We start from the raw sequence: 13,437 nt of genomic DNA, 5'->3' as shown, positions 1-13,437 counted from the left end.
GATAAGGAGAGATGAGTGTTAGACAATCTGGTATGTTAAAAAAAAAAATCTCTTCTTGAAAAAGAAAGAACAAAAAAAGTTTCAGGGAGGATGCGTTTGAACTGAGTTTTGAAAAAAGAGAAGAGGTCAAGTGACCCAGAATATACTTCTAGGTGTGGGCTTGTGTATGGACATGGGATGGAAGGGGAGGGCCGGAGGCCATGGGCCAGTCACCAGGCGGAGGGAGAACCCTGTGCAGACACAGGCAACAGCCTGGCTTGTTTGGGGATCTGAAAGAGGTTTGGCGTTGTCAGAGTGTGTGATGTGTGAAGGAGGTGGTGGAGCATGAGATAAGGTTACTTAACTAGACTTAGATCAAGGCCAAATCACAGATCATCTTGTAAGCCATGCTTGGAGGTTTGGACTTGACCAAAGGGCAGTAACAGCCAATAAAGACAAGTGACGTGAAATAATTAATTAATTAAAAAAACATCTTCTAGCCCCTGCCTCTTTCCCCCCACCCTGTGATACATGTTCTTTCGCATATTTATTCTAAAAGAAATGTGTGCAAAGACTGTTTAACATTCACAAACATGGGATGAGGCTCTACACATTATTCTGTAATCTGTCATTTTTTAAATTAATAACACCTTATGGATACCTTTCTATGCTAACATATGCTGATCAGATTCATCCTTTTTTTCTTCCCGCCTTTTCTAGGGCTGCTTTCCACGGCATATGAAGGTTCCCAGGCTAGGGGTCGAATCGGAGCTATAGCTGCCGTGCTCCACCACAGCCACAGCAACGCCAGATCTGAGCCACGTCTGTGACCTACACCACAGCTCATGGCAACGCCGGATCCTTAACCCACTGAGCAAGGCCAGGGATCTAACCCAAAACCTCATGGTTCCTAGTAGGATTCGTTAACCACTGAGCCACGACGGGAACTCCAGATTCATTCTTTTAAATGGCTGCATAAGGTTGTTCCATAATATGAATGTACTTGTTTTAACTTTTCTTCTATTGATAGTCATTCAGGTTGTTTCTAGTTTTTCTGCTGTTACAAACAATGTTGTCATAAACACTCATATACATGCCTTACATATTGGCACTTTTCTTTTTGCTGGAATAAGCCCTAGGTAGGGCAGATGCTCCTATCAGTCCATCCCCCCTTTTTTTAGTTGAAGTATAGTTGATTTACAATGTCATGTTAGTCTCAGGTGTACAGCAAAGTGATTCAGTTATACATTATCTATCTATCTATCTACCTATCTATCTATCTATCTATCTATCTATCTATCTATCTATCTATCATCATCTATCTATCTTTTTTCAGATACTTTTCCTTTGTAGGTTATTCCAAAATATTGAGTATAGTTTACCTGTGCTATACAAGTAGGTCCTTGTTGGTTTATCTATTTTATAATCCCAACTTCCTAATTTACCCCTCCCCACTCTTTTTCCCCTTTGGTAACCATAGGTTTGTTTTCTATATCTGTAGGTCTATTTCTGTCTCATAAATAAGTTCACATATATCTTTATTAATCACCCAGCCATGAAAAAGAATGAAATACTGCCATTTGCAGCAGCATGGATGGAGCTATAGATGATCATACTAAGTGAAGTCAGTCAGAGAGAAACAAATATCATGATGTGATTTATATGTCATTCCATTCCTTTTAAAATTTAATATATCCAGGCAGACTACTCTTTATAAAGATTGTGGCAATGTGTGAGTGTGCCTGAGTCCTCACACTCTCTTAGTCCTAAATGTTCTCAATCTTCCAAATGTTTGCTACTCTTACAGGTGAGAAAATAGAATCTCATTGTTCTCTTTGTGTTTGCTTGACAATGAGAGGCCACAAATTTCATAGGTTTCTTGATCATTTCATTCCTAGTGGATGAAAGGCCTGCTTGTAGTCTTTGTCCCTTTTCTGTTTGTCTTCCCACCAGTATATGAGCACCTTGTATTCATGAGGGAGATTAACTCTTCATCATATATGATGCATGATTTCCTCCCATTTTATCATTCACCTTTGACTTTGTTTTATTAGACTTCATCAGAGGGTTTTAAACAGGGGAGTGGCCAGACTGGATTTGCATTTCTGAAAGCTCTTTCTGTGAGGTGTAGAGAACTTGATGGGAGGGAACAAGACTGATGGAGATTAACTGCTGGGAGCTTGGAGGTGATGCTTTACTCCAGGAAATGAGCGGTGAGGGACTGAAGTAATTCAGTGCGTTGGGAGTGGAGAGGGAAAAATAAATCAGAGACTATAAGGAAATGAAACCTATATGATGCCATGACTGATTGGATGGGGTTGCCATGAGTTGGATTTCCTGGTTTCTGAGGCATGTGGCTGGAAGGATATGGGTGGCACATCCTGAAAGGAAACAGGGCATGTGTGAGAGTGGAGGTATCCAGTTTGAGTTCAGATAGGACTTGAGGGCGTTTAAAGGTGTGGAGATGTGCAGTAAGCTGTTGGGTTTTGGGGTCCAGCGCACAGGAGAATGTCTTGGGCTAAGCAGTGGGTGGGGAGCTTTGGCGGCACACACACAGTGACCAGTGACCAGAGTGTGGAGGAAGCTACCCTGAGGGATGGGAGCTCTGAGGAGCCCAGAGGTCTGTAGAGAAAGCGCATGGGACATCCACATGCAAAGGGCTCACCAAGAACAGATGCTGGCAATAGAGGCCTGGAGGCCCCAGAAGCCTATGGGCACTCATAGGAACAAAGGCGCCCTCAGGGCTACTCCTTGCCCTTTGTGGGGGCGTCTCCAGTCCAAGAAGAGGGCTGTGATGCTAGTCACACCTCCTCGACCTGCAGACAATACAATTCTCTCCCTTCCCCTCTTTCCCCCACTGAAGCCTGGGTAGGATCCAGAGATTCCCACCAGTTCTTCTCCCACTGAAGGAAAGGGGCCTGGGGCCTCACTGGCCACTCGTTTGAGTCTCCCTGGCTTCCCGCCAGAAACCCAACACACCCCATTGGGTCCTGCTTCCTCCACATTCTCTAGAGAGCCCACGTCTCTTTCTGACCTCCACCGCACAACTCAATTTACCATCTCAGTGAAAGGTGGTGGAATCTTTCACTCGCTCACTACAGCTTAATTTATGCCAAGGAAGTGAAATGAATTCTCCTTAACAAAGTTCCAGTGAATGAGCTCACCCCACATTTGGTTTTTGAGTTAAAAGACCACTCTGTGATCTGGCCTGTCCTCCAAATACCAGAAAACTGGCTCCTGCCCATATGGAAATATTTGTTGTGTAAACTAGACTGATACGCAGCAATTTTCAAAATTACCTATACTCAATTTTTGTCCAATGGGATTAAAGGAGTTCTAAGGGACACAGAAAGAGAAAACTTCAGTATCTGTCTCAGTTGATAGTGACACAGTTTACAGAAGGACATGTAAGCGTAGACATGATCTAAGAAGCCAAAGTTTATGGAAGAACAACACACACTATGTAAAACACCTGGTCCCCCTTAAACAGGAACCCGATACTTTCTCATTTATCCAAATGTGGCTTGGCGATTAACTCATAGTCTCTGGCTCAGTGGCTGTTTGTCTCTCCACTTTGATGCAGTGTAAATTTGACATAAATCTAGGGCCATCCATAGTTTAAGACTGCCATAGCCAATGAGTCATAACCATTGAATGTTATGGTTGGAAGGGGCTTTAGAGACCATCTAGGCCCACCCTCATCATTTTTCAGATGAGGAGACTGAGAGTAAAACCTTGTCCATGATCACGTGGCTAGCCGATACACTGGACATCACCTGGGATTCCTGATCTCTGGACTTGTGGAGTTAGTATACCTCCATGCCATCACTCAGTAGTCAGGAGGGCCGGCTTTTGATGCCTCTTTCTCCCCACCTGCCCTTCTCTACCTCCAGTGCCTCCAAATCAAACACACAAGTTACACTGTCGCCGTTGATAAGCAAATTGAGCCTTAGAGAAGGCTTCTGACATCCTTTCCAAGCAGATGGGTGCTTCTAAGAAAGATCCTCTTACCCAGAAATTTTGGAGTCACTGCTGACTTTGGCCATGAATGTTTGGATGATGGATCTGGCAGGAATGTGAAGGATAACTATGGAGTGAAGAGAAATATTTAAAAACATTGGAAGCTATTATAATGTACTAGACATTAGAGAATAAAAAGGGACATCAGACCACAGGGCTGTCCATAATTTACTTCCACTTTCTTCAACTCTCTTTTTTATACCTAACTTCAGTGACATTTATGGTATATTTAACCCTCATAGAGAATCATTAAAAAAAAAAAAAAAGAAAAAAACCTCTCTTCTCTAAGCTGAACTGATTAATGAACTGAAAAATAACAATGGCCAAAAAAGAAACACAATGAAAATTCCATTTTCTTGATGTATATGTATATAATGAACATTACAGTCCCCAAAAGGAAAAAGTAATGGAGTAATATGTTTAACTGTTTTGATGTATTTTTTGGGGAAAGGGAAAATCCTTATATTGTTCTGAAACTCTAGCAAATAATAGTATTACAGTTTCTATTTTTGAGCTTTAACTTCTGCAAATTTGTCAATGACAAATTTATCTTTGCATATTCCATTCCATAGAGAATATAGCCAGCTTTCTATCCTATTTTCACTTATAACTGATGGAAGAATATTTTTTAAATTTCAATTTTTTTCCATGTGAAGCAATATATATACAAATAGAAAAGTCTCACATATAGGGATAAATTTGGTAGAAATTCACTAAAATCACAATCACAATATTCCAGAAATTGCAATACTGTTCATATCTTTTTTTTTTTTTAATTCAGGCACATTTCTGACGGCTTTCAAATACTTCTCAGCAGAAACATTTCCACTAAAATATCTTCATTAGAAAATTTATCAGAAATCTTTATGATTTCTAATAAGAACCTCAGAAATTTTAATTCTTCTACAAAAATAATTTTAAAATGCCTAAACGACAAAAGAAATTGGTATTTTTTTCACCCATGGTTTTAGAGTAAGAGTCTAGTTCTTGTGCAAATGATTGCAGGATTCAGATGTTTATTGTCTAATTGCTTCTTGTAAGAGCAGCATTTTTTATGGTTTGTCCTGGAAGTCTTCAAAATTTTATTCTTTTTTCTAAGAAATATCCATTTCCTTATAATTTTTGTTGCATAGTTAATAGCCTTACATGATGAGTGTAAGCTGATCTAAAAGAACCCATTTTAAAGCTTGATGTCTCACTATATATTGTTCAAAGCTGATGCTGGTTGTTTGCAAATTGTTTTGTGTTTGATTAGCCTCATCTAAAACTTTACATTAGAAAAAAAAGCAGAAAAGGAAAATTACATCAAAGAGAGAATAAAATTTTAACTGATTCTCTTGTGCCATATTTTTGTGTGTGTGTCTTTACTGTGGTCATAGCTTCATGTACCCTGGGAAAGCCTTTTCACTGTTACACCTACATTTTGTAGAATTTTTTCCAACAAGGGAGTAATACTAGAGTGAAGGAATTTTTTTTTTCTGAAAAGTCCCAAAAAGTGAAAACTTCAAGTGCTCATACAGATCCCAAACTGAAGTATTTCAAATTCTATTTCTTTGCCTTAACAATCACTCTACTATTGTTTATTTTTATTTACTGCATAAATGCAGGAATATGTAGTACCGTGGGGTTGGAGAATTGAATTGTGCCCAAAGTGAGGACGAAAGATTCATTCTGAACTATTACCAACTTACTCTCAAAACAAATGTGTGTAGCTGAGGCTACATGTGCTGAGGGCTGACTATATAATTAGGAGGTTTCTGAATTAACTTTCATGCATAATATAATAACTACTAAAGAATAACTACTAAAATGTACTAATTTGAGGCTGACACATTAATGTCAAAACTCAACAGAAACTATAGTAATTGTTTAGAACTGAGGCAAAAGATTTTTGGGGGGAAACAGTAGCTTCTCACATTGTTTAGAGTTGTCAACACATGGTGATAATAAAAAGCAGATCTGCTTTTTTGTCAACTTTATTATTGTTTTTAAATTCTCTTCAGGAAATGTGCCCACTAAGTAGCATCTACTTACTTTTCTGCCCTCCTCGGCCCACTGTGGGGAATTCCTTATGATTCTAATTGTGGGAGAGACCTGTGTGCCTGGTGCTTTGGTCCTCCTGGTCCCATTCTTGACTTAACCTTCATGATCACACTTATTCCCATTGCTTTGATTTCCTTGAGGAAATGGTGGGAAAGGAGAAAGAAAGTCAAGTTATCATAGTAGGTTAGGCAATCCCACCATAGCACCTTCCGCCTTTCTGCCTTCTCCCCTGTACCAGCTACAGAAGATGTGATGCTTACGTGAGTTAATACAAGTCAAGTATTTAGATCTACACCTAGTATATAGACATGCTCAATAATGCTTGCCAATACTTGCAGGTAAATAGAATGAGAGGCAGGCCATCTGGCGATGGCAGGTCCTTGAATGGCAGCGTAACTAGAGTTAGATCCCTCCTTATATCTTCTTCTCTCAGGACTCTTTTGAGTTTAGAACACTGAGTCTTCAACAGAAGTTACTTCCTCTACTATGTCTAAGGAGTCATAACATTCTGGGTGGGAACATGAGGCATTTTGGAGGGGAGCCATTGCAAGACTTTACACTGGACATTTTCCTCCTGTAGGTGGTGTCATCTCTGGAGGTGGCTCACGGGTCACTAAGGTTTCTCTTCAGGATCCTTCAGCATCAACACATGGTTACAGAGCCCAACCTGAAAATAGGGCCTGAGTTTCTTTTAGTATTGTCCTAGCAGGTGGGCACCCCATCAAGGGAAATAAAGAAAATTTCCTAATGGATATAGGGGCTCTTGGTTTATTTATTTTTTATTTTTTATTTTTTGGTCTTTTTGCTATTTTCTTGGGCCGCTCCCGTGGCATATGGAGGTTCCCAGGCTAGAGGTCGAATCGGAGCTGTAGCCGATGGCCTACACCACAGCCACAGCAACACGGGATCCGAGACGCCTCTGCGACCTACACCACAGCTCATGGCAACGCCGGATCCTTAACCCACTGAGCAAGGACAGGGATCGAACCCGCAACCTCATGGTTCCTAGTCGGATTCATTAACCACTGTGCCATGACGGGAACTCCTGTTTATTTTTTTTAAAAAAATGAGGTATACTTTACATGCAAAGAAAGCATAGGTATCAAGTGTTTATTTCAATGAGTTTGGAAAATTCTAGAAACTTCTTTTTACTGCTCAAAGCAAGAAATCAGATATTTGCACCATGGTGGAAAGTTCCCTCATTATTTGTTCAATTCAGAATTTGAATCCAGGTCTCCAGACCTTGGCTATTGCACAAGGAGTCCAGGGCAGAAGGGAGATAGTAGAACTGGGTCTGGCAGGAGGAGCAGTTGGGTGATTTGGTATCTTAGCTTACAAAAGAACACAAAAGACTTCCTGACAGGTGGATTCATGAATGGCCTTTGTAATCAAAGGGGAATGTTTGTTCCAAAAAGAAAACTCTGCTGAACTGAAAAGATTAAGAAATAAAAATTTTAATTAGATGCAGAATTTTCACTGGTGTTGAAGAAGTATTTTCTTTTTTTAAAATTTTATAATGATTTTTATTTTTTCCATTATAGCGGGTTTACAGTGTTCTGTCAGTTTTCTACTGTACAGCAAGGTGACCCAGTTACACATACATGTATATATTCTTTTTTCTCACATTATCATGCTCTATCATAAGTGACTATAGTCTCTTGTTAGAACAGATAGTTTGAGCTCTGAGTCTTCCAGATTCGGTAGAGAAAGCGTATGTATGTAAATATCATTACCTCTCGGGTATAGAACTCTGGACCTAAGTTCCCAGAAGCAAGGATTTGGGGTCTACCTGTGGACAAAGGAGCAGAAGTGGCTTTTGAACAGACCTGGGACTCCTTCGGTGATGCTTGTTACCCACTGAAAAGCTAATGATCTTGGAACATTTGCAGTTCACACTGATGTGATAAATCCTAGTGCCAAACTAATTAATGAGATACTGATTCAAAGGAAAGCCTTTGAAACCCCTATTTCTTGCCATGACTCAGTGCGCTTCTGCTCAGCACCTTCTCTTTTCATGTCTTTTTAAAAAATCTTGATGTTATATAGCTGTGAAATTGTGTAATCTGCATTTGTGTAACCTTTGTTACTTGAATCTGAACTAAGGGAGAATGTTCTATCTTGCCAAAAACTTTTAGCTCACTTAAATGCATTGAGATGACACTACACCATTAACACTTTATATGCTGTGAGAAGTTTGATGTTCAGTACCCCAAAGGTTAAGCCTATGATGTTGGGGTTTTGTGTGTGAGTGTGTGTTTGTGTGTGTATGTCTGTGTGTGTGTACAGTAACTAATCTTTATTTTAAGGAGGTAGTCATTTCAGAATGAGGCAGTCACTCTAGATTTACATAGAGCTTTTCTAAAATTTTTGTTTATTTTTATTTTATTTATTTTTTTAAATTTTATGGCCGTATCTGTGGCTTTGGAAGTTCCTGGGCCAGGGATTGAATCTGAGCCACAGCTGTGACCTATGGCATAGCTGTGGCAATGCTGGATCCTTAACCCACTATGCCAGGCCTGGGATCAAACCCACACTTCCATGGTGACCTGAGCTGCTGCAGTGGACTCTTAACCCACTATGCCACAGTGCAAACACCCTACAGAGAGCTTTTAGGGAGAGGAGTCAGTATGAACATGTTAAGTTTCTCCTTTGGTTTACCAGAAAGCTTATTAAATCATTAACTGGAGGAACTTCTGACAGGGTATGCTACAGTGGAGTAAAAGTGCTGACAGGAAGGTCTGGGCTAGAGGATATTGCTCCTGGTGACCTTGTTTCAAGGTTAGTTATGAAAGTTTCAAAAATCTAGAATTACTTGTTCTGAAACAGATGAGCAAACTCAGGGTTGGATTTCTAGCCAGGGTTTCATCCCAAGAGAGTGCCTCCATTATGTCTAGCCAATGTCAAGACCCAAGTATAACAGAGCAGCCAGAGGAATTAAACAGGGAGACTGCCTCAATGTACTCCCATGTCCTGGGCAAGATTTGCAATTGTCAATTTATCCATTAATTTAGAGAGGAAGAAAAGTACCATGCCTCCAAAATCGGTAACTTGGGACAGGCAGACATATGCAACAGAGCTGGATGGGGTGCTAAAGATGGGGGGACTTGGTGTGTGTAGTATAGGACAACTCATTTTCCCCCAATAAGATATTCCATGTATGCTCTCTCCCTTGACATGAGAATGAAGTGATTTCCATTCAAGAGTGGTTTTTGCAGGTCATATAGAAAATAATGGAAGCAGAACTGTGAAATATTAAATGTGTTTTCAGGCATGATATGGATGCCTCAGAGAGTGAGCCAGAGCTCCAATGTTAGGATTTTGGACTACTTTGAAATTAAGTTTATTTTGTTTGAGGGTCTTCATTTCCACTTGGGTGCTTTTTCTGCAATTAGAGGGTTCTAACGCCAGATGGCACCTTTGTTATAACCATAAAGATCTGAAGAGCTGGACTTCTTATCCAGTATATAAATGTGTGTGCATGAGTGTGTGTATGTGGTATGAATATGAGTATAAGTACCTGTGTGTAAATGTATTTATGCATGTTATTAAGTGTATAGTTACATATGTATATGTAAATCTGACTGTCTAGAATCAAAACCAAGCTCAAAAATCAAAACCTACTTGCCTTGATTTTGCCCCTCCCCCCAAAAAACCTATCTATGCCTCAGTTGCCTCATTTGTGAAGTGAAGTTAATAATAGTGCCGATTTTATGGGAGTTCCCATTGTGGCTCAGTGGGCTAATGACCTGACATTGTCTCTGAGGATGTGGTTTCAATCCCTGGCCTCACTCAGTGGGTTAAGGATCCAGTGTTGCCATAAGCAGCAGCTTAGGTTACAGATGTAGCTTGGATCTGGCATTGCTGTGGTTGTGGTGTAGCCTGCGGCTGCTGCTCTGATTTGACCCCTAGCCTGGGAACTTCCATATGCTGCAGGTGCAGCCATAAAAATGGAAAAAAGAAAAAAATAATAATAGTGCCTATTTTATAGTGTTATTGTGAGTTAATGTATTTAATGAGTTAATTATATTTTAATGGATTAATATACTGAAATACTTAGCATAGTGTCTGATATATAATAAATGTCTGGTGTGTGAGTATTAGCTCTTATTATTATAAAATTTATTCAAAAGTTGGTCTGTGATCATCCTTCCATCAGCAATTCCACTGCTCCCTTGTTGTGTGGTAGCCATATGGTGTGGGGAAGGATTTAACCCACCACCAGCTACAAGAGAGGGACCCAACTTGTCTAATTTAATGAGATGATCCCTTTTGCCATAGTGACAGGTCTGGGTAACCAAGACACAAGTCAATCAGTATATGGCATTTTCCCAAACACTGAATTTTGTGTGGGTACGATAAGGGGTGTTGACTCGCATTAGATCAACAAAATATGGGTGGAGTTTTTTGAAGGGAAAATAAGATCTTTTGTGAGGTATGGGTATGAACCCTAGAACTGCTGCAGTTCTTGCTACCACAGTAGAAAGCAAACTGAAGATGCTTCTGATTTCACAGGAGGAAAAACAGAGAGACCAAAAGGCTAGACCTTGGGGACATCATGGAACTGTTGGGTCAAACAAGAACTGAAGTTTGCCTACCTCTGAGACCAGTAATTCCCCTTCATTTGAATTGCTTTTTCTGATAGAGTTCTAATTGCTACAAGGTCATGATACATATTTTTATTAAAATAGCTGAACAAGGCCATTATTAGTAATTACTATTCCTGTGTGATGGTTTTACATGAAAAGAGAAAATAATGCAACGTTAAAAGAAATTTAGGAGTCCCCATCGTGGCTCAGCAGTTAAGAAAACTGACTAGGATCCATGAGGTTTGATTGATCCCTGGTCTCGCTCAGTGGGTTAAGGATCTGGGTTGCCATGAGCTGTGGTGCAGGTCACAGACGTGGCTCGGATCCCGAGTTGCTGCGGCTGTGGTGTAGGCAGCTGCAGCTCTGATTCAGCCCCTAGCCTGGGAACTTCCATATGCTGCCGGTGGGGCCCTAAAAAGAAAAAAAAAAAAAAAAAAGGAAAAAAAAGAAAGAAATTAGACCCTGTCACCACACTTATCCCTTCTCACTAATCCCTAGCTTCTATGTATGATTCTAGCTTCTTCCCTCCTTTTACTTTATTTTTTTCCTCCTTAAAATAACTTTGAATTTAATACTCAGATTTATATGAGTGGTTTTATATAAAAACTAACATTTGGGAACAAGAGGGGACACTCTTTTCTTTTGACACCCTGTGCCAATGTCCTGTGTAGGTTCAAACGCCTCAGATTCAGCATTTGCTATTACTTTCTAAGTACTCATGCATGCCGTAAATCACAGGAGAGTTGGATTCACCATGCTCAGAAATAGCAACATTCTAGAGACTTCTTCATAGCTCATGAAATGAAATGTCCAGACCACTTTGATGATGGGAGGGGTGGAATGAGCAGTCATTTCCTACACGGTTCCCGCCACCGCTTCAGTTCCTTTCTCACTGACCTCAGCCATTGCTCTTTGGAAAACCTTGGATGTTTAAAGATTTCTTGCAATAACTGAGAATTCACTCAGGTCAGCTCAGGGTGAGAAGATTCTCCTGATTCCCATATACTTAAGCAGTTCATGCACCTCATACATCTGATCTGATTTGAACTTCAGAAAGAAAACTTCCATGTTTCTGGTTTTCATGTTTCTGAGTCACATGTCCACCAGATCTGTGTTCAGGTAGTCATCAAGGGTGAGGTGGCCACCCATCTTCCCCATGAAGACCACTGATATGTGGCATTGCCATGGTAGGGCAATTTGAGGATGTGATAATGAAAATTCTTTTGGGGGTTCCCCGTTGGCCTAGTGGTTAAGGATCTGGGTTGTCAGTACCATGGCTTGGGTCACTGCTGTGCTATGCATTCGATCCCTGGCCTGGGAACTTCAATGTGCCACAGGTGGGGCCAAAAAAAAAAAAAAAAAATTCTCATCAACTGTGGAGGCAAACTTGTATGCTTTATACATCATGGGCACCTTGACTGCCTTGTATTTGTCCAGATGGAAAGTGTTTGTCTCGATGTAAACAGGGTCAAAGGGGGTCATCCATTTCCCTCTTGGATAAACTGAGGAAATTCTCTTTGATGTCAAAGTCCTTGGGTATGAAGGCAGAACTCTTCAGGGCCATTCCCAGCTCCCAGTTGCGAGAGAGGCTATCTTAGAGCTTCTTCCTCAAAGAACATGCCTCTGTTCTTGGCACTCATCTACTTAATTCCGTATTGGAATAGCTAACATAGCTCTACGGGTGAGTTTATAATGAAAATCCCTGCTGCTAACCCTAACTCTAGCCCTAACCCTAACCCTAACTCATTGTCAACCACTTGCCATAGCTTATTTCTTAGTCCTCCCTTCTTCTAGTTAGAAATCTAGGGGAGTACGGTCTTCCCTAAAGAAAGACATGGGTTTTCTCAAATTAGAAAACTAATAGTTCTACTAGCTAATATTTATTAAAGTGAAAGCAAAACCATAAAGGCTCTGTGGTCAAATAAGCGGAAAAACTGAGTTTAATGAAAGTAAACATGATTTTAAACTGTCATACTTTTCAGACATTTAAAATGAAAAGCCGGAGTTCCCGTCGTGGCGCAGTGGTTAACGAATCCGACTAGGAACCATGAGGTTGCAGGTTCGGTCCCTGCCCTTGCTCAGTGGGTTAACGATCCGGCGTTGCCGTGAGCTGTGGTGTAGGTCGCAGACGCGGCTCGGATCCTGCGTTGCTGTGGCTCTGGCATAGGCCGGTGGCTACGGCTCGATTCGACCCCTAGCCTGGGAACCTCCATATGCCGCGGGAGCAGCCCAAGAAATAGCAAAAAGACCAAAAAAAATTAAATAAATAAATAAATAAATAAAATGAAAAGCCTTTTATTAGTTAGGATAAATACCTAAAGTATTGTAATAGAAAAAAAATACTGAAATCTTAGCGGCTTTGCAAAATAAGATGTATTTCTGGCTTATGACATTGGCCAATGGGAGCATTCTGTTTAGGCCTCGCAAAGGTAATTCATAAAGCCACTCAACATCCATCAATTTTATCATCCTCAGTGAGGAGCCCCTCAAATTATGTGGGATTTATTCCATTTGAGACAGTTGGAAGGGGCAAAGAACAGGAAAGATGGTTCGTGGAAGATCTTTAATGAGCCAAACCAGGAAGTGGCACATGTGACTTCTACCCAGAACTTAAACTTCCTTGTCCAGAACTTGGTCATATGGTCATACCCAACTGCAAAGAATGCTGGAAAATGTGATCTGGAGAACAGGCAAGTGTATTTTAGTGGACACATAGTAGTCTCTGCCATACATATATTTTAACCCTCTAAGAGAGACCTGTAGTGTAAAGCTTTTCTCAGACTTACTTACCTGACTCCCTCCCACTCAT

General features: G+C 40.5%; 1 protein-coding gene across 1 annotated transcript; it reads right to left on the bottom strand.

Annotated features, from left to right (window-relative positions):
• Window positions 1-11,360: 11,360 nt before the first annotated feature.
• Window positions 11,361-13,437, bottom strand: SERPINA10 (serpin family A member 10). The gene is given in 5 exon segments (XM_053743507.1): window positions 11,361-11,797; window positions 11,800-11,851; window positions 11,997-12,120; window positions 12,122-12,251; window positions 13,419-13,437. Coding segments are annotated over 5 exon segments (762 nt in total).

The sequence above is a fragment of the Phacochoerus africanus genome, chromosome 6, assembly GCF_016906955.1.
Source record: "Phacochoerus africanus isolate WHEZ1 chromosome 6, ROS_Pafr_v1, whole genome shotgun sequence".
Taxonomy (NCBI): domain Eukaryota; kingdom Metazoa; phylum Chordata; class Mammalia; order Artiodactyla; family Suidae; genus Phacochoerus; species Phacochoerus africanus.
The sequence above is the reverse complement of the archived record's forward strand: the minus strand, read 5'-3'. Positions and strand labels throughout refer to the sequence as shown.